General features: G+C 40.4%; 3 protein-coding genes across 4 annotated transcripts in view; 2 read left to right on the top strand and 1 right to left on the bottom strand.

Moving 5' to 3' along the window:
- arfgap2 (ADP-ribosylation factor GTPase activating protein 2) overlaps positions 1–927 on the top strand; it is a 19,859-nt gene extending 18,932 nt beyond the window's left edge. The window contains exon 16 of the mRNA XM_079736941.1: positions 80–927. Within this exon, the coding sequence (XP_079593067.1) occupies positions 80–100 (21 nt within the window). The 3' untranslated portion in view covers positions 101–927. The remainder of the gene's footprint in view (positions 1–79) is intronic.
- On the bottom strand, positions 400–9,442 carry pex16 (peroxisomal biogenesis factor 16). Its single transcript, XM_079736942.1, has 11 exons — positions 9,172–9,442; positions 8,991–9,026; positions 8,453–8,529; positions 8,060–8,193; positions 6,681–6,781; positions 6,257–6,337; positions 5,531–5,677; positions 5,252–5,324; positions 4,974–5,093; positions 2,144–2,208; positions 400–1,979 (listed from the first exon to the last, which is right to left on the bottom strand). The coding sequence occupies exons 1-11, from the start codon at positions 9,296–9,298 to the stop codon at positions 1,921–1,923; spliced, it is 1,020 nt and encodes a 339-aa protein (XP_079593068.1). The 5' UTR covers positions 9,299–9,442; the 3' UTR covers positions 400–1,920.
- cars1 (cysteinyl-tRNA synthetase 1) lies at positions 9,364–26,555 on the top strand. 2 transcript variants are annotated; one of them, XM_079736939.1, is made up of 23 exons: positions 9,364–9,555; positions 11,044–11,274; positions 12,301–12,392; positions 12,578–12,666; positions 12,814–12,910; positions 13,221–13,319; positions 14,227–14,364; positions 14,526–14,666; positions 14,868–14,956; positions 15,052–15,173; positions 15,866–15,978; positions 16,167–16,295; positions 16,399–16,528; positions 16,937–17,040; positions 17,164–17,261; positions 18,640–18,829; positions 19,440–19,508; positions 21,758–21,839; positions 21,989–22,069; positions 22,664–22,731; positions 24,150–24,209; positions 24,617–24,700; positions 24,957–26,555. In XM_079736939.1, the coding sequence occupies exons 1-23, from the start codon at positions 9,381–9,383 to the stop codon at positions 25,077–25,079; spliced, it is 2,604 nt and encodes an 867-aa protein (XP_079593065.1). In that variant the 5' UTR covers positions 9,364–9,380; the 3' UTR covers positions 25,080–26,555. The 2 variants fall into 2 exon arrangements, with proteins under 2 accessions (XP_079593065.1, XP_079593066.1); XM_079736940.1 differs by lacking the exon at positions 11,044–11,274.

Raw genomic sequence — 26,555 nt, 5'->3', positions numbered from 1 at the left:
GGAAATAATGGCTGGAGCCATATGGAGTATAATGTTGCAGCGAGTCAAAATCACTTATGGCTTTTTTTTCTTCGGCCAGGATCGCTATGGTTCTTATTGAGGCATGGAACGGAGTGACCATCTATCTGACGAGAAAGATCTAGTACAAGCGAGGGCAGAGCCTGAACCCGTCTCCTGAGTGACACTGGCATACCCAACGGACAAGATGGATCCAGCCGACCGGTCTGTTTGAGGTGACGAGACAGCTGTGGAAAAGCGACATCCTCGTTGATTTCACTGTCTGAGGACAATTATCCGGAGAGAGGCAGTATTGGTGTTTTCTCAGGCTCGCTTGTGGAATCTTAATTTCAAAATGAGCTTTCGAGATGAAAACTGCTTTATTTTATTCACAAAAACATGGTGTTGATTTTATTGACATGTGATAACTTTTATTTAGTCATTGAAATTGAGAATTATCCTTTGTTTTTCTAACTCAAGAAAAAAAAAAGGTTCCATTGCCACGTTTCTCCAATAAACATTTATTTTGCTCTAGTCACATAAGGCACCGACAGGCAAGAAGCTAACGGCGTGAATAGACGTTGTCCCCTCCATTGTCTTTTGTGTTGTGAGACACCACCTCAGCTAGGTTTTTGTTTTACATCAGTGTGTTTTCTCCCTCTAACAGTGGAAGATGTATCCCATCACCTAGAGGGACCATCAATTTAAATTTTTGTTCTTTATAGGGTTTTATTGATATTTGCGATGATCGTCTGAACAGCATTGACTTGAGTGAAATGTCTTTATTTTAAGATAACTATTAACCTAGATGTATATTTTTTTTCAATCATGTTCTCCTGTAATGTTAGACAGCTGCAACATTGCTCATCTGGGACAAAGCCAGCAGGTCTTTCTTTGCGTCTTTCAAAATAAAAGTTTGTCTACTGGTAATTTCCACTTCTGTACTAAAATAAGCATACAGAATTGTTTAAAGTATAGCATGAATGCAATGTGGAACTTTGTTTTTAATAGGTTACCAGATAATAAATCTTTTAAGATATTCCAACATTGCAATCTCTTGGCATTGTATTCCAGGTAGACTTCAACACCCAAACTTTCCTGGCCAAGGATCACTAACTTAATTTTTTTTAAATTTAGGCTAAAATATTAAACCAAATATACTTTAATAAAGATGACATAATTTACAAAGGAAAATCGTGTCTTCATTTAATTGGTTCCTTAAAACTGCCAACATGCAGTGCCATAGTTATGTGCAAATTCAAATGTTGAAGGAATACATTCAGCATTAAGTCAGTTTAGTTAATATGCCCCCTACAAAGAAGTTTGAATCATGATCACCAGTAGAAGACAATCATACTGAAGGCTACATTGCTTTACCCCTTTATTCCTCATGTCATTTATAACCACTGCTGTACACTATATGAGCAGAACGGGATCAAGATGCAAGGATTTTGTGCACCTGCAGGGGTTAGGACAATGCAGATCCTGTGCACGTTAAATTTCACAAGATAGATAATGGCACATTACACACATCCTTATACCTTATTTTGTACTTTGCTTTACTATTTGTGCTGCAATTGTTGATATTTTGCTACTTGGACTAAACATTTGCTTCATCAAACCCTTGATGTAATTTTTTACAAGTTGCTGTGTGGTCATAGCCAAGCTCAAGGGACAAAACTGAAAATAATATCAGTTCATATCTAAACCACCCTTTTAAAATAAGGGATGGACCCTTGCTAATTGAAGCAATCAACAACCGGTCAGTGACTATCATACACCTTGGGCAATGTAAAAGGTGATAATTTCCCAGGAATTACAAATTCATCCTCAATGATTAAAAAAACAGTAGAAAAGGCCACTGTGTCTAAAGCTGCAGTATTCCTCCTCTCCAGTTCAAGTGGTAGAGGGCAACAATGGGACTCAGCCCCAGTTGTAGAAGTAGATCTTCTGCCAGGTGGGTAGGTACTCCATTACCGGGCCTAGCCACAAAGTAAGCAAAAAAGCAAAGGTATGAGATTATGTCACCAGTTGAAACATCATTGGGTTCCCTTGTACCCATGAAACACAATAACAGTGTTCCAATGTTGGTCTAGCATTAATGGGACTTGGGATTAACAAGGTTTTAAAATGTGCATATACTTACGTGCTACAAGTCCTACGCCGGGCACATGATCAGCTAAAAATCGTAGCAGGAAAATGATCTTGGCCCTAGGAAATAAACATTACATTTAGTGTAAAATAACACTAGTTACCTGAAGATAAAATGAAATGTATATTTTAGACATATATTTTTAACATGTTTTTTAGTACATTCAAACAATGGCCAATTCCAGGTTTCCCCGCCCACCCCTAGCAATGTTGTAAATACATCCAAGATCAAAGACCAATATATCCAAAGCTTTGAGCAGGAAGCAACGATTGCAAATGGGAGTCACGGTTGTAATCTAGCTTCACTGTAATGTGCTCTGAGCACCGAATCAGCCGAATCAGACTGAGTCGAGCACAGGGTGATGAAGAGTTCACCCTGTGCACTGCCACTTCCCACCTGTCCCCTGTCAGCGCCACACCCAGTTCCTCCTCCCAATTGGACTTTGATTTGAAGACGGTCAGAGTTCAAAGACATGGTGTTTTGATAAATACCGGCTATGAACTGTCTCTGGGTAGGGGATATCTCAAAAAGGTTCTCCCGATAAAGATTCCTGAGGGCCTAGTAAAGGGATCAAACTTTGCACAGACAAAGTTTCAGACTGGAAAATAACAGAACAAATGGGAGCACGGCAAAAGACGAACGAATCAAAGCTAGAAAAATATCACCATAATATAGGTCTGAAAGAGTTGATACCCAATCTGCCCCAGAGGGTAAATTTTGAATCCAAAATGGAGGAAGTAAATAGGTGATTATTGCTAACAGCGATATATTGTTTCTCTTTCTTGTGACAAGTCACTTTGGATAAAAGCGTCTGCTAAATGCCCTAAATGTAATAGCCCCAAGACAGGCCCCAGAGACAGAGAGAGAGATGAATATACCAGGGCAGGCAGGGAGGATGAGTGTCATGATTGTGCTTCGAGGCTACACCAATTAGTGAGGGATTAATGAGGGAGTGCGAAACCACCAAAGTTTCTCCGTCTTTGTAGAGCAGCTTTACTGATTCAAGGAACCTTACCCACCTAAATAAATGTAGTGATTGCTTGCTCCACTGCGCGGAAATAAGACGTAGGCAGAGATAACGTGAGGCATTAAAAAACATACAGAAACTTCGGCAGAATGTTCATCTTAACACATTGCACCATGGGCAGGGTCCCCTGAGAAACTTTTATGAACATTTTGTTTTGAACCTGAATATTATCCAAAGTCCCTCAGGATACATTCAATTGGGGGAATAGAGAACACTGGATTAATAATATGAAGTAAGAGATCATCTGCAAAAAGAGAGACCCTATGCTCGACACCGTAGCATGTGATACCTTGAAAATAGGTTGAGGACTTGAGCGCTAGTATGGATAGTGGCTCAAGCGCTACAGCGAAGAGCAGCGGAGACAGGACCACCTTGTGGCGCTGTATAGAGTTTGTGTTGACACAGGCCAGGGGGGAGAGTATATCAGGCACATCCATGCGATAAATGAGTCACTCATTCCAAAGTTCTGTGAAACTTAATAAGTACTCCCACTCTACAAGTTGAGGGTTGGGAGGAATAGAGGAGCCAGAAGTGTGAATTATATCTAAGAGTCTTCGGATATTGGAAAATGAATGCAGACCGTTGACAAACCCAGTCTGTTTTTCAGAGATAATGTGAGGAAGAATGACTGCAAGGCGTCTGGCCATCATCTTAGCAACAACCTTACTTTTGGTGTTTAGGAAAGAGATGGGCCGATGCGACCCACAATATGGGTTTTTGTCCTTTTTAAGTAAGAGTGTAATGGCTCCCTGGGTGAGTGTATGGGCAGAGATCCATTCTCCAATGACTTGTTAAACATATCTAGTAGCATTGATGCACGTTTACCACACAACTTCTTGTAAAACTCTGTGCCATAGCCATCCAGGACCTGGCACCTTGCCACTCTGCATAGATTTAAAAGCCTCTATGACCTCATCTGTTTGCGAAGGCCTCTCGAGTTCACTGGCCATACGCGAGTCAACACTCTAAGCAATTAGGAAAGTTTTCCATAATGCTTCTATCAGACGGAGGTTCAAATATGGATGTGTAATCGGGCGGCATGTGGCCCAGAAGGTAGAGCGGGTTGGCTGGTAACCGGAAGGTTGCTAGTTCGATCCCCGGACTCCTCCGAGTGTCGAGGTGTCTCTGAGCAAGACACCTAATTCTAATTGCTCACGACAAGCTGGCTGTCGCCTTGCATGGTTGACACCGCCGTTGGTGTGTGAATGTGTGCATAAATGGTTGAATGTAAGTCAATATTGTAAAGCACTGACTGGTTAGAAAAGCGCTATATAAATGCAGTCCATTAACCATTTACTTGTTATCAGTCTTAAAAACCCTGTTTAGATATTGGGGTCTGAAACAGGGTTGTTTGACACATCCCTTATCTCAAGTATCAAGCAAGAAGCTGCTTGGCGCTTGAGCTGGTGTGCTGGAATCAACTATTTTTGTCTCCATACTCGTATTATAGACCACGAGAATGCATAAGCAAGTGCTCTGCGGTTTTGGTGGATCATATGTTAAATTCTGATTGGAGGTCTAATCCTTTTTCTATACAGCTCTGGTGAAAGGTTTGTGTATCCAGCTCGAGAGTATAGTTGATGAGATCTTGCAAATGTTTCTTTTTTTGATCCCTTTTTGCTCAGCAAAGTGTGCAAAAAGGTTTGAAAGTTTGGGGGCCACGTTTCCTCACGTCTACTCTCTCTCCATTCTAAACCAGAAGTCGGTCTAATTAAGACATATTTCACAAAAGCTAGCCACCATACACATTCAAATGCATTCAGATTATCATGTTTTAAAGCAGGCAGACGTTCTTACTCAGAGTATCTATCATAGAAGGGTGAGCGAAGAAGGTAGTACAGCAACAGGAACGTTCTCTTCCTCGTCTCGGCCCTTTCCCATCGATTCTGAAACTTGGTTTCACTGAGTAAACTAAAGCTAAAGGAAATAAAACACAGATAAGGGATATCTTATTGGCCAATTCAATAAAAATGATTATATAATATTTATTCAAACATTAATTGTAAAAAAATATATACAATTAATGTTAGACCACACACAAAGTGCATTCATTGGTCAAAACATTTATTCCATACCTTGAAACTTCTAGGAGTCCAGAAATGAGCCAGGGCTTCCAGGACCATTTACCACACAGTCCAAGACAGAGTACTGCAGTAAAGCTTTAAGGACAAAAGAAAATATAGTAGGCACACATTGAGGACACAAAGCACTAGATACATAACTGGACAAAAAAAACAATGCTACAGTGGCTTCCAGAATTAATCGTTGATTATCCTTGGAAGGAGATAATCTTATAACAATGATATAACATTATTGTGCTACCAAGTATACTTTGCAGTCACGGAGAAGGATACAGTGTATGAGAGGCCGGCTGATGTACATGGACTCAGCGATGGTCTCCTGGAGGCCCAGGTCGGTTGGCCTGCTGTTGAGCTCCTCCCTGAGATTCTTCCTCTTGTCCTGAGAGGGCGCACCCCACAGCCTAGTCTGTAGAGATGGGCCTGGCCAATGCAGAGACAAACACATCAGATACCGTTGTGTATTAGTCCCATAAAAATATCAAAAGGAGCCATATCCAACAAAATGTATTCAGCTCGCATTGTTCAGGAACACATGATGTAGCAACCCTGTATATTGAACCCAGTGAATTAAAAATGCATATTAAATTATAATAATATTGTAGATATTTAAAATAAAATGAAGCAATTGTACATCAGTCCCAAATCTTTTGTCAAAAGCTACTACAGTACTCTTCTTCTGTTAGGAGGAAGACAGTGAGCCTTTGCTGGTAACCAAAGGTTACCGACAATCTCAACGACAACAGGTTGGAAACCCCATTCAAGGGGGCCCCATGTTGTCACCATGGCACCATGGCATGCATTACCAGTTGAGCCAATATTTTTAAAAGCTCCTTTATTTAAATCAACAGAGACCCGGTGTGTTGCATCAATGCTTAATTAGCAAGTAACCATCTCAGCCATGAAGAAGTCATGCATGCAATAGCATATCTTAACCTAGAGAGAGAGTCATCTGATGCTAATCAAATGGAGTTAGGGTTGAGTTATAGAAGGTTCTCTTACCGCCCCCTAGTGGCCGTACAACCCTTCCTGATCGCTGACCTACGAAGCAGCCTGTGTCCTGCTGCTCCTCCGGCTGCTCGTCTAGGAAACGGTTATCCACAATCATCAAAACGGACACACAAGTTATGTTCAATTAAAGGTGCTGTAGGTAAGATTCAACAGCTATAAATTGAGTGTAATTTGTTAGAAATACCACAGAAAATACACCAATACATCAGATATTAGTGAGTTAAAGGCCGCTCATAGTTAATTTTCTTCGTCGCTCTTTTTGAAACTCCTGAATCTTACCCACAGCACCTTCATCATTAGCAAATAAATGTGTGTTGTATACAGAGTATGTAGCTGAACAAATTGCTAAACTATGTTTTTTCTTATTTCTTTAGCCGTAACAAACAATGCCTAACCATGACTGAGGTTTACTCACCTGCTTCGCCAAACTCTGCATCTCTGTCCAGTGGGATGATGGGAGGGGAGGTCTGAATGCCAGACTTGTACCACAGAAGAAGCAGGATACGGAATATTGTCCTGAAAAGAAAAATATATATGACGCCTAAGCCTAACTCTATATAATGAGAATAATTATACCATAACATTAAGTTCATTAAGACCTACAATCAACCTGGAACATGTGTTAATGAACAGACCAATTCTGAGAGGTGTGAATCCAATATCTCAGATCTTTGGGCACAACCAAAATAGTAGGGTGGTCTTACAACAACCACAGGCCAACTGTCACGCATTAATTGACCTACAACAATTCGATATGACGAAATGAAAACTTTCTCATTGAAATCCATCTTTTCATGAAAATTCCCTGTGGTTTTGACTGCTCCTGCTCTTTGGCAAAGAAATCACAGGCATATTTTTCTTCCTGATTAAATATCATTGTATAGTCCCACTTCAACATAGGCCATCGAGTATATTCCTCCCTTATCAAATATCACTGTGTTGTCCCACTTCAATCAATATAGGCCATGCAGTCTATTCACACCCCAGCTCGATCCCTCCGCTCAACTACCTCAGCTGGACGTCTGGTACCACCATCGCTAAGAGCAAGCAAAGGTCGATCAGCGAAGTCACAACTTTTCTGTTTTGGGACCTCAGTGGTGGAACGAGCTCCCTACCGATGTCAGGATCGCAGAGTCGCTCACCAGCTTCCGCAAAAGACTCAAAACTCACCTGTTCAGAGTTCACCTCGACTCTGCATAGAAACCAATGCACAGCCACCATTGAATGTTGTACGTCCTGGCACTTGTACATTGCACTTATTCAAGGTACTTAATTGTGTAGCATCTACAGTAGCTGCTATCATTGCTTTACACGGGGAATGGGTTAGCCTAGCGATTGTAATACTTGCACTTGGTTCTATGAACATCTTTACTGTACCGACAGCGATATATTGTTTCACTTCTTATGACAAATGTACTTCTTGTAACAAATGCACTTATTGTAATTCGCTTTGGATAAAAGCGTCTGCTAAATGCCCTAAATGTAAATGTATTCCTTTCTTATTTAATACCAATCCATGATCTCAGGATGGTTTTATTTAACCATTTTACTAATGGCCGCATAGCTACTATAATGTAAGAACATTGCAATTCCAATTCTTATTTGTGTTCGGGAGGAGGGTGTAGGGCTAGAGATAAATGGCTGGTTTGCCATCAACTGGTCTCAGGACAATCCTGGACTAACATGCTGGGTTTGGCCATTTGCAAAATATACTATGTGCCCCTATCAAAAGCACTGTTCTCCTCCACACATATTTCTTTAAGTAAGTTTATAAATAAAAGAAAGAGTAAGTACTTTGCAATCTGAATGACACCGATCACAAACCAGCGGCCTGCTTCTCCCCATAACTTTGCAGCTCCCATCTCCAGGAAAACCTCCACATACTCTAGGACTGACAGCCACGTGAGCAGTCTCTGTTGGGAGAGGGACTGAGACGCACAAACACAACTGCCAGGGTAAGTATCTGTAAATACAGTGTTAATGAGTCATATCAGTGAAGTCCTCATGGGAAATGAAGCTCAAACTTTTTTGTTTGGGTAATGAAATGGTATAACCAAATGTTTACACACTCAGCCTTAGTCCAATATGTTTCCAGAACTGCTATATAAAAATAATTACAGAATTTTAGCATTAATTTAGTTTCAATATAAATATGGTTTTTAAATGTGGAATCCCTTTCACACTTACCACAGGGAGAGTGCATCTTAACCCCTTGCGCAGTATGCCGTCATTAAACAAGACTAGAAGGTTGGAGGCTGAATACACTGAAATGGTGATATTGAAACAAGCAATGCAATAAACATTTGCAAACTATAGGACCATTTTCAAACCTCATTCCCCAAAAAGTTGGGACCATATGTAAAATGCCAATAAAAACAGAAAGAAGACATTTGCAGATGATTTAATTGAAATCATAAAATAACAATTACTTAATTTCAAAAGTTGACTCTTGTACAAATAAGACTACAGTACTTCTGAATTGTATGACTTCCATTTTGCATTTATTTACATTTGACACGCTGTCCCAACTTTTTGGAATTAAGTTTGTAGAACTAACGCACGAAACAGGTTTTTGTTGTTTGCCGTTGTGTTCGTCAACAGACAGACGCTGCTTATAGGCTGTGTCTAATCTTTCAAGACCTAACTAGAAGACAACAGCAAATAAATGAATATAGGATAAATGGTCTGATATTCAACTGAGGATGTGTTAGGTAGTACTACTTACCTAGCTCAGATAGTTCGTGGGAATCTGCAAATCGCCCTGTAATATATAAATAATTTATAATTAAAAATATACATATTAAGAGCATGTATAGAAATTGTTCTTATTAAATGATTAAGTAATGTTTACTCCTTCAAGAACTGCGAAAGGGCAAACTTATGGGTAAACTTGCTTCTAAACTGACCTGCAATAAGGTAAGAGAGTGTCCGGACCGTGCTCTCCAGTTGGGCAGTAGCTGCAGGGTTTTTTGTTACGTATTCAGTATAACGTTCATAAATGCGTGTCAGTTTGTCGATGTAAGCTTGAGACATTTTCGTTTAACGTAAAAAAATAACTAAGGACTTGGTAAAAGTTTTCGAAATTAGGCAGTGTTGTAAGCACAAGACGCCATAGATGCTAAGAGCTGTGGGCAGGTACTCAATTTCCAATGGTCAATGGTGCGCAGGCCAAATATGTCCCATTGATGTTTTGAAACCGAAAGGTTCCTACTTGCATACGGCTCCTCTTCCGGACACGTTGTTGTTGCATCATCCAAACACACTGAAAATGTCGAGCTCGGGAGATCAAGGTATTTCATTTTTCCATGGCTGACACATTTACACGCATATATACTTTTGGGTTTTGTTGAGAATATATCTATGTTTTAGCTGCAATGATCTATTGCAGCTAGATAAGCCAAAACGCCTGCAGAAACCTCCGAGCGTTCAATCGGTTGTAGCGACAAAATGCTATTTGACTATGTTTAACGGATGGTCATAACATTACTCTTAACCGGTGAAAGCCACTATGTTATTTTATCGATACTCAAATTCCGTTTTATTAGAACAACATCCCAGTGAGAAAAAAAATGCATCAACCGAGAGGTCTCGCTGCTGGTACACAGATCCTAAGCCATAATCGTTAGCTGTAATTGTTCAGGGAGTATTTAAGAAATGTATTCTGATTGTGCTTTACTGAAACTTTCCCGGAAGACGCCTAGTAATCTGTTGTTTCAGTTTCACATATGAGAATATAACGCCAGCATTGACTGTTCTGGGCAAAAGGTTACATTGCTCTCACAATTGCTGTTGTATTTGTAGCGATGAAACACAGGCTTTTGCTATCACTAAGAACCTGATATTTTCATAAAGTCCTTATTTTGGGAAGCGTAGAACATATCAGTTTGTACCGTTGTGATATCTATGTTAATGTTTAAATGGTTTAAATGGCTGTCAGGTGAAGGTTTGAAAATACCTGCCCCCAGCGGTTTTATTCTCTTCAGCAACTGGTGGAAATTAAGGCTACGTTTACATGATGACGTTCTGAACAGAAGACGCAAAAGTGGCGTCGCGTCTTCACTTTTTATTCCGCGTTTAGACGAGCGTTTACGGGAGGAAATCTGCGTGCATACGGTGGCGCAAAAGTGTGTGGATTTCGATTGGGTATGCATGTCAGGCGCCTAGGTGGTGCTGTGATTCACCATCACACAACACCATCATGTCTGAGCGCATGCGTAGAATCTTCCTTCTTCTCTTATCTGCGCCGCGAAAACCAAAACATAATTACAGATCCTTCTCTGCTCAGTAATACTATCTGTACATAACCTGTACATTTCGTGGAAAGACTCTTGTAAGTTTATTAGAGCTGCCAGAGCAGCTTGACGGTGCGGTGCATGGAAATAATCCAACATGTTTGTTTATTTCCCTGTACTGGCACATGTAATTTACGTAAACGCGTACGCGACGTGAGCAGATCTGAGCAGAGTTTTGCGTCTTGGCAGTGTAGACGGAAACGCTACGGCGGGGCGTATTCAAGTTTTCCAATCTGGAGGGTGGTTTCAGTTTTTTGCGTTTTTAAGCCCCAAAAACGCTGTCACTGTCTAAACGAAAGGCACTTCCGATAAAATATTTTGTCGTTTTTACCCGCAAGCGTCCTCGTGTAAATGTCAGTTATAAACCAATGTCCGAGAGGCCTGCATTCTGTGTGTGTTCCATACCAGTACTAAAACGTCGATCAGAAAAGTGTAGCCTGTATTCTCGATAATTACTTGCGGACGTGTGCCCTCTTGTTTCTGCAGCCTTTGAATATGGCTTCTTGGTACAAATAAATGAAGAGGCTGAGTTGGCATGTGCCTTGAATGAGTACCTGGCCTCACGCAGCTACCTGGCTGGGTTCAGCCCCTCTCAGGCAGACCAGGAGGCCTTTGAGCTTCTCAACAGGCCCCCCGCACCCCAACATGTCCACGCTCTGCGCTGGTACAGACACATAGCTGCGCTGCAGCAGGATGTCAGCCCTCAGAGCAGCAGCAGTGAGTAGATCGCACAAGCCTCTTACCAAGAGTAGTAGAAGGCTCATTTGAGCTGTCCCCAGGCAGGGTACATGAAACCAGCCTTTCAGACTTATGGTGGGAGCAGTTCTTGACTGCTTTACAATACCTGCATTGGTCCCCATCCCAGAGGCCTTTTAATTTCTAAAACGATCAATGTTTTTGCCTGCGCACACTTTGTGAAACCTTGGCAACATATGTATCATGGGCATGAATTATTTTATTAGTGGGAGATCAGAGAAAGCCTAACCCCCAAAATGCATAAGTTGCATGGAAATGGATGGACAACGTTGAAGTGCATTTGTATGTCATTGTTTTGGTAGAAAGAAAAACATTATTCGCCTTATTTCCTTTAGTAAAATTTACCTTTTGAAATTTTCCAGGCCACTAGACTAGAGGGTTGGGTTGAGATTTGGTATGGCCCATGAAAGTCGGTGCTATGTAGTGGTTACTGCTCACTTCCTGGAATTGTAAAACACTTAACTGCTTTTGACGCAAATTTCATAGCTGCAGAAACTGAATACTAAAGTGAATCGCCGTTATCTAAGGCTCAAGATGATTCATTGCTATTAGTCGAGTTGTACATCTTCATTACATTTTTATGAAACAAATGGAGAAAAAAAAAAGTTTCTAATTGAAGCTTAAACTCAAATGAATAAAAGTGGGGTGAATTTTAACCCTATGACTAACCACAGAACAGGCTTGGTTGGAGTGATCAATTCAGTCCTTTGTTGATTAAAAGCTATTTTATATGAACATTTTATGCTAAAAATTGTAAAGTTTTTGAATGGTTAACCGATCATGGCACTGGCCCTACTTTCATAGGTGACGGCATAGTTAAGATGTTCGGTATAGGGGTGTTAGTTAGAGATTCTATGCCATAGTTTATTGTATCTTCTCAGAAAAGCGTCGGACATTGCGTTTAGAAAAGTAATACTCATCTGTCTCAATTCCTTGTATTGTTTAGAAAAGTAATTTAAACACATCTTTATCCAAACGTTATTTCAGTGAAAGGGAAGCGAACACAGCCACCCTGGGCAGCACCCGCTGGAACAGATGTGGCCCAGCTGCGACTCTACAACAGTCTAACAAGAACCAAGGTAGCCAGGCTCTCCCTCTCCATGATGCATTTGAACTATGCTGAGCAACTTTTTCTTTGTCACTTTTAGCTTTTAAAAAGGTAAAACCATTTATCAAACAGAATCCCAGAATAATTCCAAGATCATATCTGTGGATTCAAACCAAAGCAGCCAACCGAACCATGTGTTATCGCTTCATGTTGTAGGAGAAGTTTGTTCCCCAGAATGGGAACAGAGTGCTGTGGTACAGCTGTGGACCCACCGTGTATGATGCATCTCACATGGGACATGCAAGGTAAATAGTCAGCTGTGGACCTAAAGGAGCAGGGGTTATCATGTGAACAACTTAGATGGTTGTGCAATTAATATTTAATGTCATTTTGCCTTACTTTATGCATCTGTATTTCAACATTGCAGAATTTTACTGTGCTTGATTCTGCAGATCGTACATATCTTTTGATATACTGCGAAGGATACTCAAAGACTATTTCAAATATGACGTTCTCTACTGCATGAATATCACAGACATAGATGACAAAGTAAGTGGGTATATGTCACTTGTTCAACTTTCAAATGTTCTTGGTAGATGACGTGCTCCTCGACCTGAATTATGTATTAGTCGTTAATCACCTACACATTGTCTCAGTAAATACATATACAAAAAAGGTAAATGGTGCTAGTTAACTGACAGGTTTCGTATAGCTCTGTGGAGAATATAATACCACATTAATGCTGTTTTTATCATGGCAAAATTGAAAGACGGTTGCTCAGGTGGTTAGATAATTAAGGATCCCCATAAGCAGTTTGATTTGTGTATATAGGTTGGATGTTTGTGCTTCTGTCTTCCAGATAATCAAGAGGGCAAGACAGAACCACCTTCTGGAGCAGTACAAGAAGAAGAAACCTGAAGCATCTCAAATAATACAGGATGTTCTGAGTGCTAGAGGGGTGAGGCCTAACACACGACAAGCTACTAAACGGAAAACATATTATCTTGCAAATTTGACTGACCAACACAACTCATCGTTCTGTCACCAAACAATGCACCCTTTACTTATGGCGAGTTCCACCGGCAGGTGCGCTTCGGCCCAGCACGCCTTTGCCCAGTAGTGAAGGTGCGGTTTGGCCTAGCTCAGTTACGGCTCGCATTTCCACCGCCGACAGTACCCTTATGGTAGGCTGGGGTTTAAGCCGGATGGCGATAGCCGCGGCAGCTACGTAAGCACCGTGACCTCAAAGCAGCCCCACACAGTGTAGCTAATAAATCCAAGGAAAAAGAAGAACACGACACAATGAACAAAGATCAACAATGTAGGTCATCCAAGAAGGATGGCAAACTTTTGCGCAACATTTTCTTCAATAAACGAAGCTTTCGCCGTTGGAAATACCACACTGGTACTTGGTTAGTTTGTTATTATCCCCCTGTCGCACGGAAGTGACGATTCTGTTGACCAATCAACGGACGGTGTGTGTAGCTCGAACTTGTTGGCACCCTTTCAGACGTCTCAGTACCCCAACGGAGGAGGACTGCGAGACGAGTACGGCTCAATACGGCTCAGTCCGGATCACGCCCACTTTTGGCGGTGGAAACGTGAACAGTGCCGCACCTTTGCATACCGAACCGACCCGCAACCGTCGGTGGAAACGTGCCATTAATACGCCTGCATATGTTATGTTGTGTAAACATGACCGAAATTGTTGATTTGAATTACTATACCATTGATGTCAAACATCACTTATTGTAGAATAAGAAGCAAATTGCAAATCTTCTTAATTAGATTAATTGAAAATTAATTTTTAAAATCCTAAAAAGTGTGTTTGTGTGTGTGTGTGTGTGTGTTCGTGTTCATCACAGCCTTTCCAACAGAAGCTTGCGGAGACAACAGACCCAGACAAGAGGCAGATGCTTGAGCGGCTGGATGCTGCTGTGTCCGCTGTCCTGGGCCCCCTACAGGCCGCGGTGGACAGCAAGGAACAGCCCATTCATGCCGAGGTGTGGGAGTGTGTGTTAAATTGTCATTTTTATATTGTTTGCTGTTCTATTTGTAATTATAACTGTAATTGGTCACTTTTTTATATATATATATATATATATATATATATATATATATATATATATATATATATATATATATATAATTTTTTTTAACTAAGGTGCTACTGGAGAGTGCTAAGGACCTGCTGGCTGACTGGCTGGATGACCAGTTTGGAAGCCAGGTCACAGAGAACTCCATCTTCTCAACTCTGCCCAAGTACTGGGAGGGGGAGTACCACGCTGACATGGCTGCACTGAATGTAGGTGGACGTCAAACACGTTTTGTACTGCTATATCATACATGCACCTTATTTGAGTGAAGTTAAAGCAATGAAAATACATACATGTATGGATGTATTATATAACAGATTGATTATGTGTATAAAAACAGATTCAAGTCTTTATCTAGTCATTACCAACTAAGTTGGATGATTGAAATTATTTTGTTTTGTCATAATCAGGTACTTCCTCCTGACGTGCTTACCAGGGTCAGTGAATATGTGCCGGAGATTGTGGACTTTGTTAAGAAAATTGTTTCTAATGGCTATGGGTAAGAGAGTAACCATACATCAAGATGCCTATGTAGATCTTGGAATGAATTTGCTTCTCTCTAATAACACCCACCCCCCCTTTCTCTCTTCTCAGATATGAGTCAAACGGTTCTGTTTACTTTCACACTAGCAAATTTGATTCCAGTCAACAACACTCCTATGGCAAACTAGTGCCTGAAGCAGTTGGTGACCAGAAAGCATTGCAAGAAGGAGAAGGTAAAAATTGCATTGTTATTATCCCTATGTATTGGTGTGTTCAAGATGCATCGTACACCACCCGCATGATTTGCAAAGTGGGAAATCTTGCTGCTTTCTTGCGATATTTCTGCGAGGCACGCCCCTTTTGGTCTGTCTCAGAATTCCTCTCGGGATTCCTCTTGATTCTGAGAGTCATGTATTTTCTTTGTATTTGTACTACATTGGTCATATTAATGTCATTTAAAAGGCTCTTACACACTTGATTACATTGCTGAATTAATCCGGTAACCAGTCTTGCTGTGCATGCAATACAATGTAAAGTTTTGTTTGTTTTCGAGCTGGTTTGCTAAAGAGGTTAATGCAGCTAACAATAACAATGACTAGCCAATGACTGACTCGTGTGGCAGCGATGCCCACAAAGACAAACGGGAACTCTATAACTCTTGTGCGGACATATGATGCATCTCGAAAACACCAGATGTATTGGGATATCAAGAATCATATTAGAATAAACATTTCAACCATTCATAGCTGCCATTACATCCAAGTTTGCCCTGTTTAATTTATAAATTGATTTACTAAAGATCTTTGAGGACCGCTCTCTCAACCACTCCATGATGATGTTTATGATGATGTGATGATGAATGTTTTGACAGACCTTGCCATGCATTGCTGTTGTTCGCTAACGATGCCCTGTGTCTGACTGTTAGGAGACCTGAGCATCTCTGCTGAAAGGCTGAGTGAGAAACACTCCCCGAATGACTTTGCCCTGTGGAAAGCCTCAAAGCCGGGGGAGCCTTCATGGGACTCTCCCTGGGGGAAGGTGGGTCTCAAACAGGAATTACAGAACTTTTTATCTTAATTTAAAAATAAATTGTACAAGATATAAAGATATTTTGTACAGTATTCTAATAGACCGTCTAATTGTCTTTCTAGAGGAAAGTGCTTAAAAGCTGCTTGTTTTAATAATTTATTTGTAGATGTTAACTGTTCGTGTTTTCTACTTGACAGGGGAGGCCTGGTTGGCATATTGAATGTTCTGCCATGGCGGGCTCCATCTTGGGAGAATCAATGGATATCCATGGAGGGGGTTTTGATCTCCGCTTTCCCCATCATGACAACGAACTGGCTCAGTCTGAGGTAGAGAAATTCTTTCTTTTGCATACCGTAAAACTAGCCTAAGGATGCAGTTGTTCAAGTGAAAATGAAGTTATATTTACTGACATGTATTGTTCCCCCATAGGCTTTCTTTGAGAATGATAATTGGGTCCGCTACTTCCTGCATACTGGCCACCTGACAATTGCAGGCTGCAAGATGTCCAAGTCTCTTAAGAATTTCATCACAATAAAGGATGCCTTGGCAAATAATTCAGGTGACTCGAATTAAGATTGAAAGATCAGTTTGTAATCCTCCATTGAAATCCCCTCATTCGACAAACACAGCTTCCATCTAAAGTAGAAATTAAGAACATTCGTATGCATACGTATGAATTAGGCTGAGTGAAGTCCTGTATTGTGGAGGTATCCTTGTTCAGTATATGACAAAGTAATATCCTTAAAACGTAAACGGATACTGCCCAATCAGAAGCCTCTCTTCTAATCCCATGTAACTGAAAGTACTATCGCTCCATCCGAAGTCCCGCCTTCTTGCCAGTAACGGACATTTGAAGCTCCCTGTTCCAGGCATTCCGAGATGAGAACCCCTGGAAACTTGTATTAATTCAATTTTGAGGTTTGATGTCTTATGACATTACAATTGCAGTCTTGGTCTCTCCCTGCAGCTCGTCAACTCCGCCTGGCGTTCCTCATGCACTCCTGGAAGGACACACTGGACTATTCAGCCAACACCATGGAGTCTGCCGTCCAGTACGAGAAGTTCATGAATGTAGGTGGATCCCAGCCGGTGAACCACTGCTGATTGACGTTTTGCCCTTTTCCTTTTTATTGAACCAGTCTTTGAATCCAATGTGTGAACTGATCACTAATTGGCTTCCCTGACCCCCTATAGGAGTTCTTCCTCAACGTGAAAGACATTCTGCGCTGTCCCACTGACATCACCGGTCAGTTTGAGAAGTGGGAGGCAGCCGAGATGGACCTGAACAAATGGTACGTAGAGCTGCACTGTCTGTGTGCTGTCTCTGGTTTAAAGAGAAAGTGAACTCAATTTTTCTTTTTTTTTTTTTTTAGTGATCTGCCATTTATTACTGTTAATTAAATAAGTCGCCAATTTACAGAAAAAAGGGGTAAAAGCCTATGTTTTTTTCAATTCTCCCCAAAGATATGAATGTTCCACTTTGCTGCGAACGCAGGTGGCGTTCTTTTTGTGACGTCAGACTACCTTTCCTGAGGTAGTCTGACATCACGTCCAAGGGGCACTGGCGCCTCGGTTTGTGTGGACGTGTGGAGCTCTGGGCAGCGGTTGACTTCTGTGTCTGCGAGAAAGTTGGGCTTATCGGGCACTTATTGTCTAACGCAACGGTGTGTGTGGATGGTAAAGCTCCGTCTGAGCAGAAATGTATTTAATATCCACATCCGAGGGTAAGGCTTCCCGGACATGTATAGTATAATGCTACGGTGTGTGAAGGATTTCATAAGCAACATCGCTTACTATAACATTCATAACAGTTACACAATGACGGTACAAAAAAAGTATAAAAGTTGGCATGGGTTGTAACCATGGGAATAACACGCCCCACTCTTTCCAAAAAACTCTCAGCCTCTCTCAGCCTAAAACAATTTTTTTGGAAATCACAGAGTCTAAAAAAGCAAAACACACACACACACATTGGTTCGCTATCTCGTGGGGTATTGGTCAATATCCCATGATTGAGATCTCAAACTCGGGATATTGTATTGCGCTCGTGACGGCCGTCTCGTCACGCTAATAAAAATAAATAAACCGCTAATAAAAAAATAAAAATCCCGCCAAAAAGTGTTTATTTTTGTTTATTTTTGGAGTGTTCACGTGTAGTATATACTAAAACAATTATTCACCTCAGGCTCCGTGAATAGTGGGGAATAGCCGCCGAGGCCGAAGGTCGAAGGGGCTATTCACTTATTTTAATAATTGTTTATTTTTATAATTGTTCACATATTTTTATAATTGTTCAATTTGATGGCCCAGGACAAACATTTATATGACGGCCCAGGAAAAACGTTTATATGATATCCCAGGAATATGGAACTTTTTATTGGACTTTATTATTTAATTTTCTGTGGGTTACAACTCACTTCTTTGATATGCATCTCGCCATCTACAGGTGTATGCTATGAATGCATCTATATTTTAAATATCTTTTTTATAGAACGGATCAGCTACAGAACATATTGGACCAAAACTCAACAAGATCTACAAATGCTTTAACACTAGTTCACATGAAGAATTTGGCTCAGAAAGGGAGTTTGTATTGTATTTGTATTGTATTGTGTTGTGTTTGGAGTAACAGTATTGCATGTATGACAATCTATATATGTTGCTTCATAGTTTCTATGAGAGGAAGTCGGCCGTTCACGAGGCGCTCTGTGATAACGTGGACACGCGCTCTGCCATGGAGGAGATGAGGGCCCTGGTCAGTCAGAGCAACACCTACATCGCTGGCAGGAAGAGTGCCAAGCTCCAGCCCAACCTTATGCTGCTGGACAGCATCGCTGCCTACCTGACAGCCATGTTGAAGGTGAGGACGTCTTGAAGGTGCTGTAGGTCATTTTAAAGAGCTATACTTTGAGAATAATCTGCTAGAAATACAATAGCCATCCATCAGCTGAGTAACAATGCCCTTTGAGAATATCTGATAGAGTGGAATGCCTTAGTGCCTCTGAGCTGATTTATATTCCAGGCTGCTTCTAGCTAATTCTAGCACGTTTCTGACCAATCAGAGTGTTTCTTCCCTGATTTGGTCTATCCATCAATCACATTCTCTCACAAGGTGTTTTTTATTTTTTTGACAGAAACGCAGCGAGTGAGGGAGAAAAGAGGGATGGTGTTTTCGGGGGAGGGGGGGTTGTTTATTTACCAAATATTACTCTCCTGCTTTTTCCGTTGTTTTTTTAAATAACTCTTTAAACTGACCTACAGCACATTTAAATACAAAGTAAAAGTTAAATGTAATTTACAACAAAGGCCGAAGAAGACTGCTCAGTTACAACTCCTATGTTGAGGAAGCTGTTCATGTCCGCTGAATGGTGGACTGATGGTAGACTCACACACTGCTCAAGTCCGTCTTGCAAAGTGCAGGTCATATTTCTACACTATGAGGCACTCATCAGATCTCTGCTCTGCCCTAGACGTTTGGTGCCATTGAAGGAGCCGAGCCGATTGGTTTCCCAGTTGGGGGGATAGGCCAAGACATAGATGTAAGTATAACGGAATCCTTGACAGTTAGTTCTGTTTACAAAATCGCTGGTCTTTCTGTTCATCATATCGGCTCATCATTGCATCCATACTAAATATGCAATATCTTACTACTATATATAATAGCAGGCCTGTCGCACAAGTTACTCAAGTTGGTCAGTGTGCATGTGCCAAGCAGCCTGCAGCTCACACACACACACAGCACGCAAGAGCACATACACACATACACACGCATACAGACACACACACACTTGCACGAAAACAAACACACACACACACGCGAGAGGTAACGCAGACGTATCAAGACAAAGGCAGCACAGAACACCGCATACACACACGCACAAACACCTACGAACACACACGCGCACGCTGTTGCAGACATTTCAAAACAAAGGCAGCGCAGGACACCGCATACACACACACACCAAGATCGATCCCGCATCCCGCAATGTCTTGCGATATTGACATGCCCCCCTCCCCCCTTCCGTCTGTTTTGACAACGTTCTGTCTATAGAATGTAGATATTGCGATAAAAGAAGTGAAGATTTCTCACGTCGACAGGCAACGGCAGGTCCTTATTTTTGTCATATGAAAACCGTTATATTCAAACATCGCGCCGACCGGCATATCAACACACAAGTAACTTGATCTTAAAGAGACAGCATCCCTATAACACAGAACGAAAACATATCAATAACACAGTATGGTGAATTATGTCTATAGAGTCCAGCACAAGACTACACTTTGTTGCTCAAATGTAATATTACCCTCTTCCTTGAGCCTCCCAAAATGTCTTTACACTTTGTTGCTCAAACTTTATATTACTCTTCTCCTTGAGCCTCCCAAAATTTCTTGCGATATTGATATCCCCCTTTCCCCTGTGGACTGTTTTAGTTGTTTTATTAAGCTATTGAATAATTGATTTGCATGCGTAGTATACTACACTTTCCATTGAAAAATTACCCCTGTTACCCATAAATGTACTCAATTTATAATATAATCAAATGCTCACCCACTAGCTGCTTTCAGACACGTGTAAGTCCTGCTATTGTCCTGATTGGCCGTATGTGTGAACAACATATCCTGACTTTTGTACCCTGAAAATCTCCTGAATAATACTACCCCTGAGTTAGTATTTTTTCCGTAGGAGATGTAAATTAACTTACATGTGAATGAGGAGTAGAAAGTCTGTATTTCTCCCAACACTTCACTGGGCGTGTTGATGACACTTCTGCATGTCATTGAGTGGCTTCCTAAATGATAATCAGCCTGTTGCCTTTTGTTTGCTGAATGGTTAAAAAATACTTAAATGTTTGCACTGCTTTTAAGTCATTTGTGGTGAATGCTAAAAGATATGTCTTATCATAACCCTAAAAGTACACATCATACAATAATTTACAATTAATGAGTTCACTGCTGCATGTGTATAGAAAATGCTTTTTTTTATTAGTATTACTGACAACAGTCAGCTGAACATTATAGGGTCCCATCCTTCTACTCCCGGTTTTCTCAGTAAAATACAGAAATCATCTAAAATTGTCCAAGTGTTAGTTATATTTGAAATGAAGCAAAAAAATACGCTCTCTTTCTCCGGTAACGCAGTCGTTCACGACGCCTTTCTTCTTCGTTGTTTCTCCTATTTGTCTCTAACGCGTTCTCTAATCTTTCATCGATCGATGCTTCGGATTTTGTGGATGCAACAGAATATATGATGCATCATTTTAGCAACATTTAAGATGATCACGATTAGTCCTGGCTCCATTTTGTCTATGGTCAAATCAATACAAACTACAGTGACAGCGGCCACACTTATCCCGCCTCTTGCCAACTTAGACCCTACGTCATATCCGGCACATTGCAAGCCCACCCCCCTAAAACCCCTGTTAATTCTAAGGATGTCTAAACGAAATCAATGTCCGCATATAAAGCATCAAGTGTGAATCACCCTCAGGGTAGAATCTCCTGATATACAAATGCGGCAAAAATGTGTGAAAACGGCTTATAAGTAGAATATTAATAGGTGAACCAAAATTGTTATACGTTATAACATTATAGGCAAAATGTTATTATATTATGCGCTCTTAAATTTGTTACATTATCGACTGGGGTTTCCACAATATTGCTATGGGTTAAATGACAACTAGAGGTTGGTATTATGGAAACTCTAGTTTCCATAATATTTCCAATATTTAGATGCATGTATATATTTCTGACTTCATAATTTATGTCAAACCTTTTTTGTATTTTTCAGCTGGAAACCACATTGATGCCATATCTGAAAGTGCTTTCAGACTTTAGAGAAGATGTACGGAGAATTGCAAGAGAGCAGAAGGGTATGTATTCAAATGTACATAATACATTTCTGAAATCTTAAGCTAACATTTAACTGAACGCGTTAATTTCTTAGCCTGGTAGGCTTAGGTACATCCCTTCGCCCGTCGTCACACTTCTAGGATAATCAAGTCCTTCATGTAATTTCCAGTGACGGAGCTGCTACAGCTGTGTGACGTGGTCCGGGACGACACCTTGCCTGAGCTGGGCGTTCGACTAGAGGATCACGAAGGTACCGGTGGAGGGGAGTGGGTGGATGCACAGTACTGTGACTTTGAGCTGCAGCCATGAGGACAAAAATACCCAGGCCGCGCTCAAGGTTTCCTATTCATGTTGGACATCCATGCTGAATTATTATACTATTTTATCATAAAATCACAGTCGAACTTGAACCGTTCAAGACTTGTGTCTTGTCGATTGAGCCTATTACAGTACATTATTCGTCTTTTTTATTTAACCTTAATTTTACCAGTCACTTGAAATTACAAATATCTTTTCCAAGAGAGACCTGGCTTACAAGGGCAGCAGAACATGATCTTTGAAAAAAGATAAATCTTAACATATCAACATGGCAAAAGAATGGTAGATATTAGTTCAAACATCTATAATTTTCAATAGTCTGTGCTTCCCTTTGTTTCAAAACGGAATTCAATGAACAAAGAGTGATTAGGTCCTGTAGCTGAAGCTCTTACTGCAGACACAGGGTGCAGAAAACCCAAAGGCCTCTTTGCCCGACTTATTGAGAGCCATGAGCATGTTGCTTTGAGACAGTTATCCATATGTTTCCCTTTATGAATTTTGACTGAACAATTAATGTTTGGTACAGGTCTCCCTACAGTGGTGAAGCTTGTGGACAAGGAGACCCTACTGAAGGAACGAGAAGAGAAGAAAAGGGTATGGGCAGAGAGTTTTGTGAAAGTTGTAGTGTGGTTGTGTTGGCTTGGTCATCTTTCTGGGCCTGGTTTCCCGAAACCTTCTTAAAGTCTTCTTAACGCTACGTCATTCGTAACTGCTACTTAAAGTTCTACCTTAACATCTCATGTGTTTCCCGAAATGTTCTTTGCTACAAATCTCTTTTGTTCGTCGTTCATTTGTAAGGTTGTTCTGAAGCGCTCGTAGAACCTTCTTAAGTTCTACCGTAGTGATGTTTCAGCTCATGATGCTAGTCGCCGCCACTGTACAGTAACCTTTACAAATCCCCTTTGCGCATGGAACTGCCACATTGGCCGTGTTGTGTTTCACCAATATACAGTACAGTACATATACGTTACAGCAGGCGATGTCAGCTCGACACGCTTCCAATAATGTCAAAATTGAAAAAATTATTGTATTTATTTTCCAATGTATTTATTTTACAACAAAACTGTCTTCTAAATTAAGGAGATTATACTGGGAAACAACCATTATAAGCAACGAGTGGACTTGATAAGCAGTCAAAATACTTTTTTCAACCACAGTCTCTTTCCCTTGACGGTGCGCAAAGCCCGCACACAGACAGGTAGCAAAAAGCAAAGCAGTCTCAGCATAAACAGTATTATATAATAAGCTAAATAAACTATTAAAAATGTAGCTTTCATTTCAAAATGTCTATTTTCATAAATAATCAACAAGTCAGACACCTTTTGTAAACAGAAAATCAATAGCCTCGTTTGAACGGTTGCGACAGATGTAATTAAGGATGTGATTGCCTCAATCTCCTCCGCTGTTTCTAAATTTTTTTTAAATCAGTGTAGGCTATGCTATGTTCGCCCATGGTTGAATAAATGTTTAGGCCTACTAGAAGAATTTCGAGCAATGTTTAATTCGCAAAGACTGCAATAGAACGCTGTCTTGCAGCACGTTCTTTCTGGACAGCGTTTACCAACGAGGTAGGGAGTGTTTCCTAAGGAGACTCCTAAGAGACCGTTCGGGAACCACGCCTATAGAGGTAAACAACTTTGATAAGTCTAACGTAGGTGTCTTTGTAGCGCGCTAAGAGTGTACGTTATCGAGAAACCCGGCCCTGAAAATTAGAGCGTCTGGAAACAAATATGTCAACATGCACGTTTTGTTGTGTCAAAATGCCCAGGCCTTTACGTTTGGCACAAGAAAATGCATAAATAAAAGTGCATGTTTAGTATGCTCAATATCTCAAGACAAGATCACAGCTTGTTGGTTTCCTATTGCAAGCTTGTATGTTTTGAGGATATGAATACACCTATCACCTATTCAAAAACATTTAAATATGTTTCAAGACAAATTCCTAATTATTTACTAATGCAGGCAATTTAATAGCAGGTCTTTAATTTAATATTTGGTTTTTTTTATCGCAGATGGAAGAGGAGAAGAGAAAGAAGAAGGAAGAGGCTACTAGAAAGAAACAAGAACAGGAGGTCAGTTAATAAATACTGAAAACTTTCTCATAAACAGGAATTGGAGCAGATGAGGAAGACAACCAACGCAATCTTTGGTATCAATAACCGTTGCAGCATTGCTTTTTCTTGCATCCGGCCAGCGTCTTAACTAAGCCAAGCTAGTTCTACACTTGAGCTAAAACGGGGCTAAAACTTAGTTTGGTCCACCATATTTTCTCTTTACCCCAATAAACATCCAGTTGTTTGGAGGAACCCAAAAAAATAGGCAAATATCCAGCTTATACCAAGTTTATACATCCTGGCTATCGGGCATAATAGCATCTTCCTCTGCTCATTATGACAATTTTAGGGACGTAGAGAATACTTTCTGGTGATCTGTTATCATAATTTCTGAATTAATTGACTAATTACTGTGTTAATTTTAGATGGCCAAACTTGCAAAGATGAAGATTCCCGCGTGTGAGATGTTTCTCAAAGAAGCTGACAAATACTCAAAGTTTGATGAAACGGTAACTATATTAGCTACTAATTTGCTTTGGAACGAATCACAGCACTGTTCATTAACTAGTCAGTTCATCCTCTCGATTTGGTCTTATTCTGATTCTCTGACACACTACAAAACCATACTGAATCATAATGACTATTGAGTTTGTTGAATTCTATGACATATACCAAAAACGATGTCTCTTTATTAATTATTTTTTGTCCTTCTAAGAGTCCCCCAGAGTCATGGAGGCTGAAATTAAACAATTTCCTTTTATCCAGGGATTTCCCACTCATGACCTGGAAGGAAAGGAAATCAGTAAAGGACAGGCAAAGAAACTGCGTAAGCTCTACGAGGCGCAAGATAAACTACACCATGATAACCTCCAGATGAACCAGAGCTGAGTGTTGCATACGGAACAGATCTCTCCTAGGAAATAAATATTCAGACATGTGATGCTGGCTCAACACCTCTGCATCTCGTTTGTCAGAACAATAAAGGGAAAAGGACACACAGAAGGAAAGCCTAGCTAGATAATGTTAAAGGAAAGTTGATTTATCACTACCTTTTGTGTTTACACACCAGCATTAAATAGCAGATCATTATGTTTCCTATTTTTTCTTAAATTAAAGTAAACTGGGGAAGGGATTGGAATAACCTTAAAGCATTGTCTATAGAGAAATGTCATGGTGGCAGCACATGCTGTCCAATAACATGGAGGCCGCTATCAGAAGGAGCTGCCAATGACCAAAATGATTCAGCCTTTGTATTTAGCAAATGCTGTAAAAGCGTCTTCTTTTTTTTTAATATCAACCTAAATAGGTTATTATTTTTTAAATGTTTATGCTGGTCATTGCTTAAGTTTTTTTTTTAACAAAAATCGTATATGCTGGTTCAAGTTCCCAATAAGCTAAGCCAATATATTAATTCTATATTGATGCCATTATATTTGCCGGAATTAGTTGCCATTTGATGGTATTTATTGGTATCAGAAATCTATTTGCTGCCACTGGATTTTGGCTAAATAGTGAGTAAGTCGAACACAAGGATCCAAACGGAGCCAGCTCTTTCTAACATCTAAACACAAGGTTTTTCAAATAACATACATGATGCTTACTATTGACTCGATTATTCAGCCGTCCAATGGGGTTGCATAACAATGTATTCATTTTGTAACGTATTGTTTTTGCTGTGGTTATGTGACAGTTATATGAAAGAATAGGTGGCCTGTAAGGAAGTAGAAGTCTGAAGTAGTTTCCTTTGAATTGATGATGGCTGTTTATGGAACCTCTGGGAAGGTGGGAGTCGTACACACAGAATTATTATGAAAAAAATTAGAAAAAATAAATAATGTATGGTTACATTAGTCTGTAATCATTATCCAGGCCCTTTAAAGGAAAACGACCAGATGTACCTATGAATGTCTTTTTTTGCTCATGGGGTATAATGGTGAAACAGGCAGGTCACAGGACTCTAGGCCAACACCATAACAATACACACTGCTTAGTATAGCTAGCTGTGTTCTGTTCTCATCATCCAACAGGTAATCCCAAACCAGTACTTAATAAATACAAAAATGAACTTCAACAGCATGAAGGAAGGGTCAATAGTCAAATAATTTCATTACAGATAGAAGGCCTTTGTGTCAAACCGTTGGGCAGTTTAGGTTCAATCACTGATTCGATATATCGATTGCTTTTTAGGGTCATTGCAGTTATCATTCTAAACCCTCCATATATATGATGTTTGAAGTGTTTAATAACGTTCTGAGGGGATCTTGTGAACTGCCGTTCTATATAGTTGCAAAGTTTGGGATAGATACATGTACATTTTACGCAGGACATACCAGTTGATTGAAATTTAATAAAGTTGCCATCAAA

This window comes from Pollachius pollachius (assembly GCF_949987615.1).
Source record: "Pollachius pollachius genome assembly, chromosome: 5".
NCBI classification, from domain to species: Eukaryota; Metazoa; Chordata; class Actinopteri; order Gadiformes; family Gadidae; genus Pollachius; species Pollachius pollachius.
Note: the sequence above shows the minus strand (reverse complement) of the source record. Positions and strands in the feature narration are given on the sequence as shown.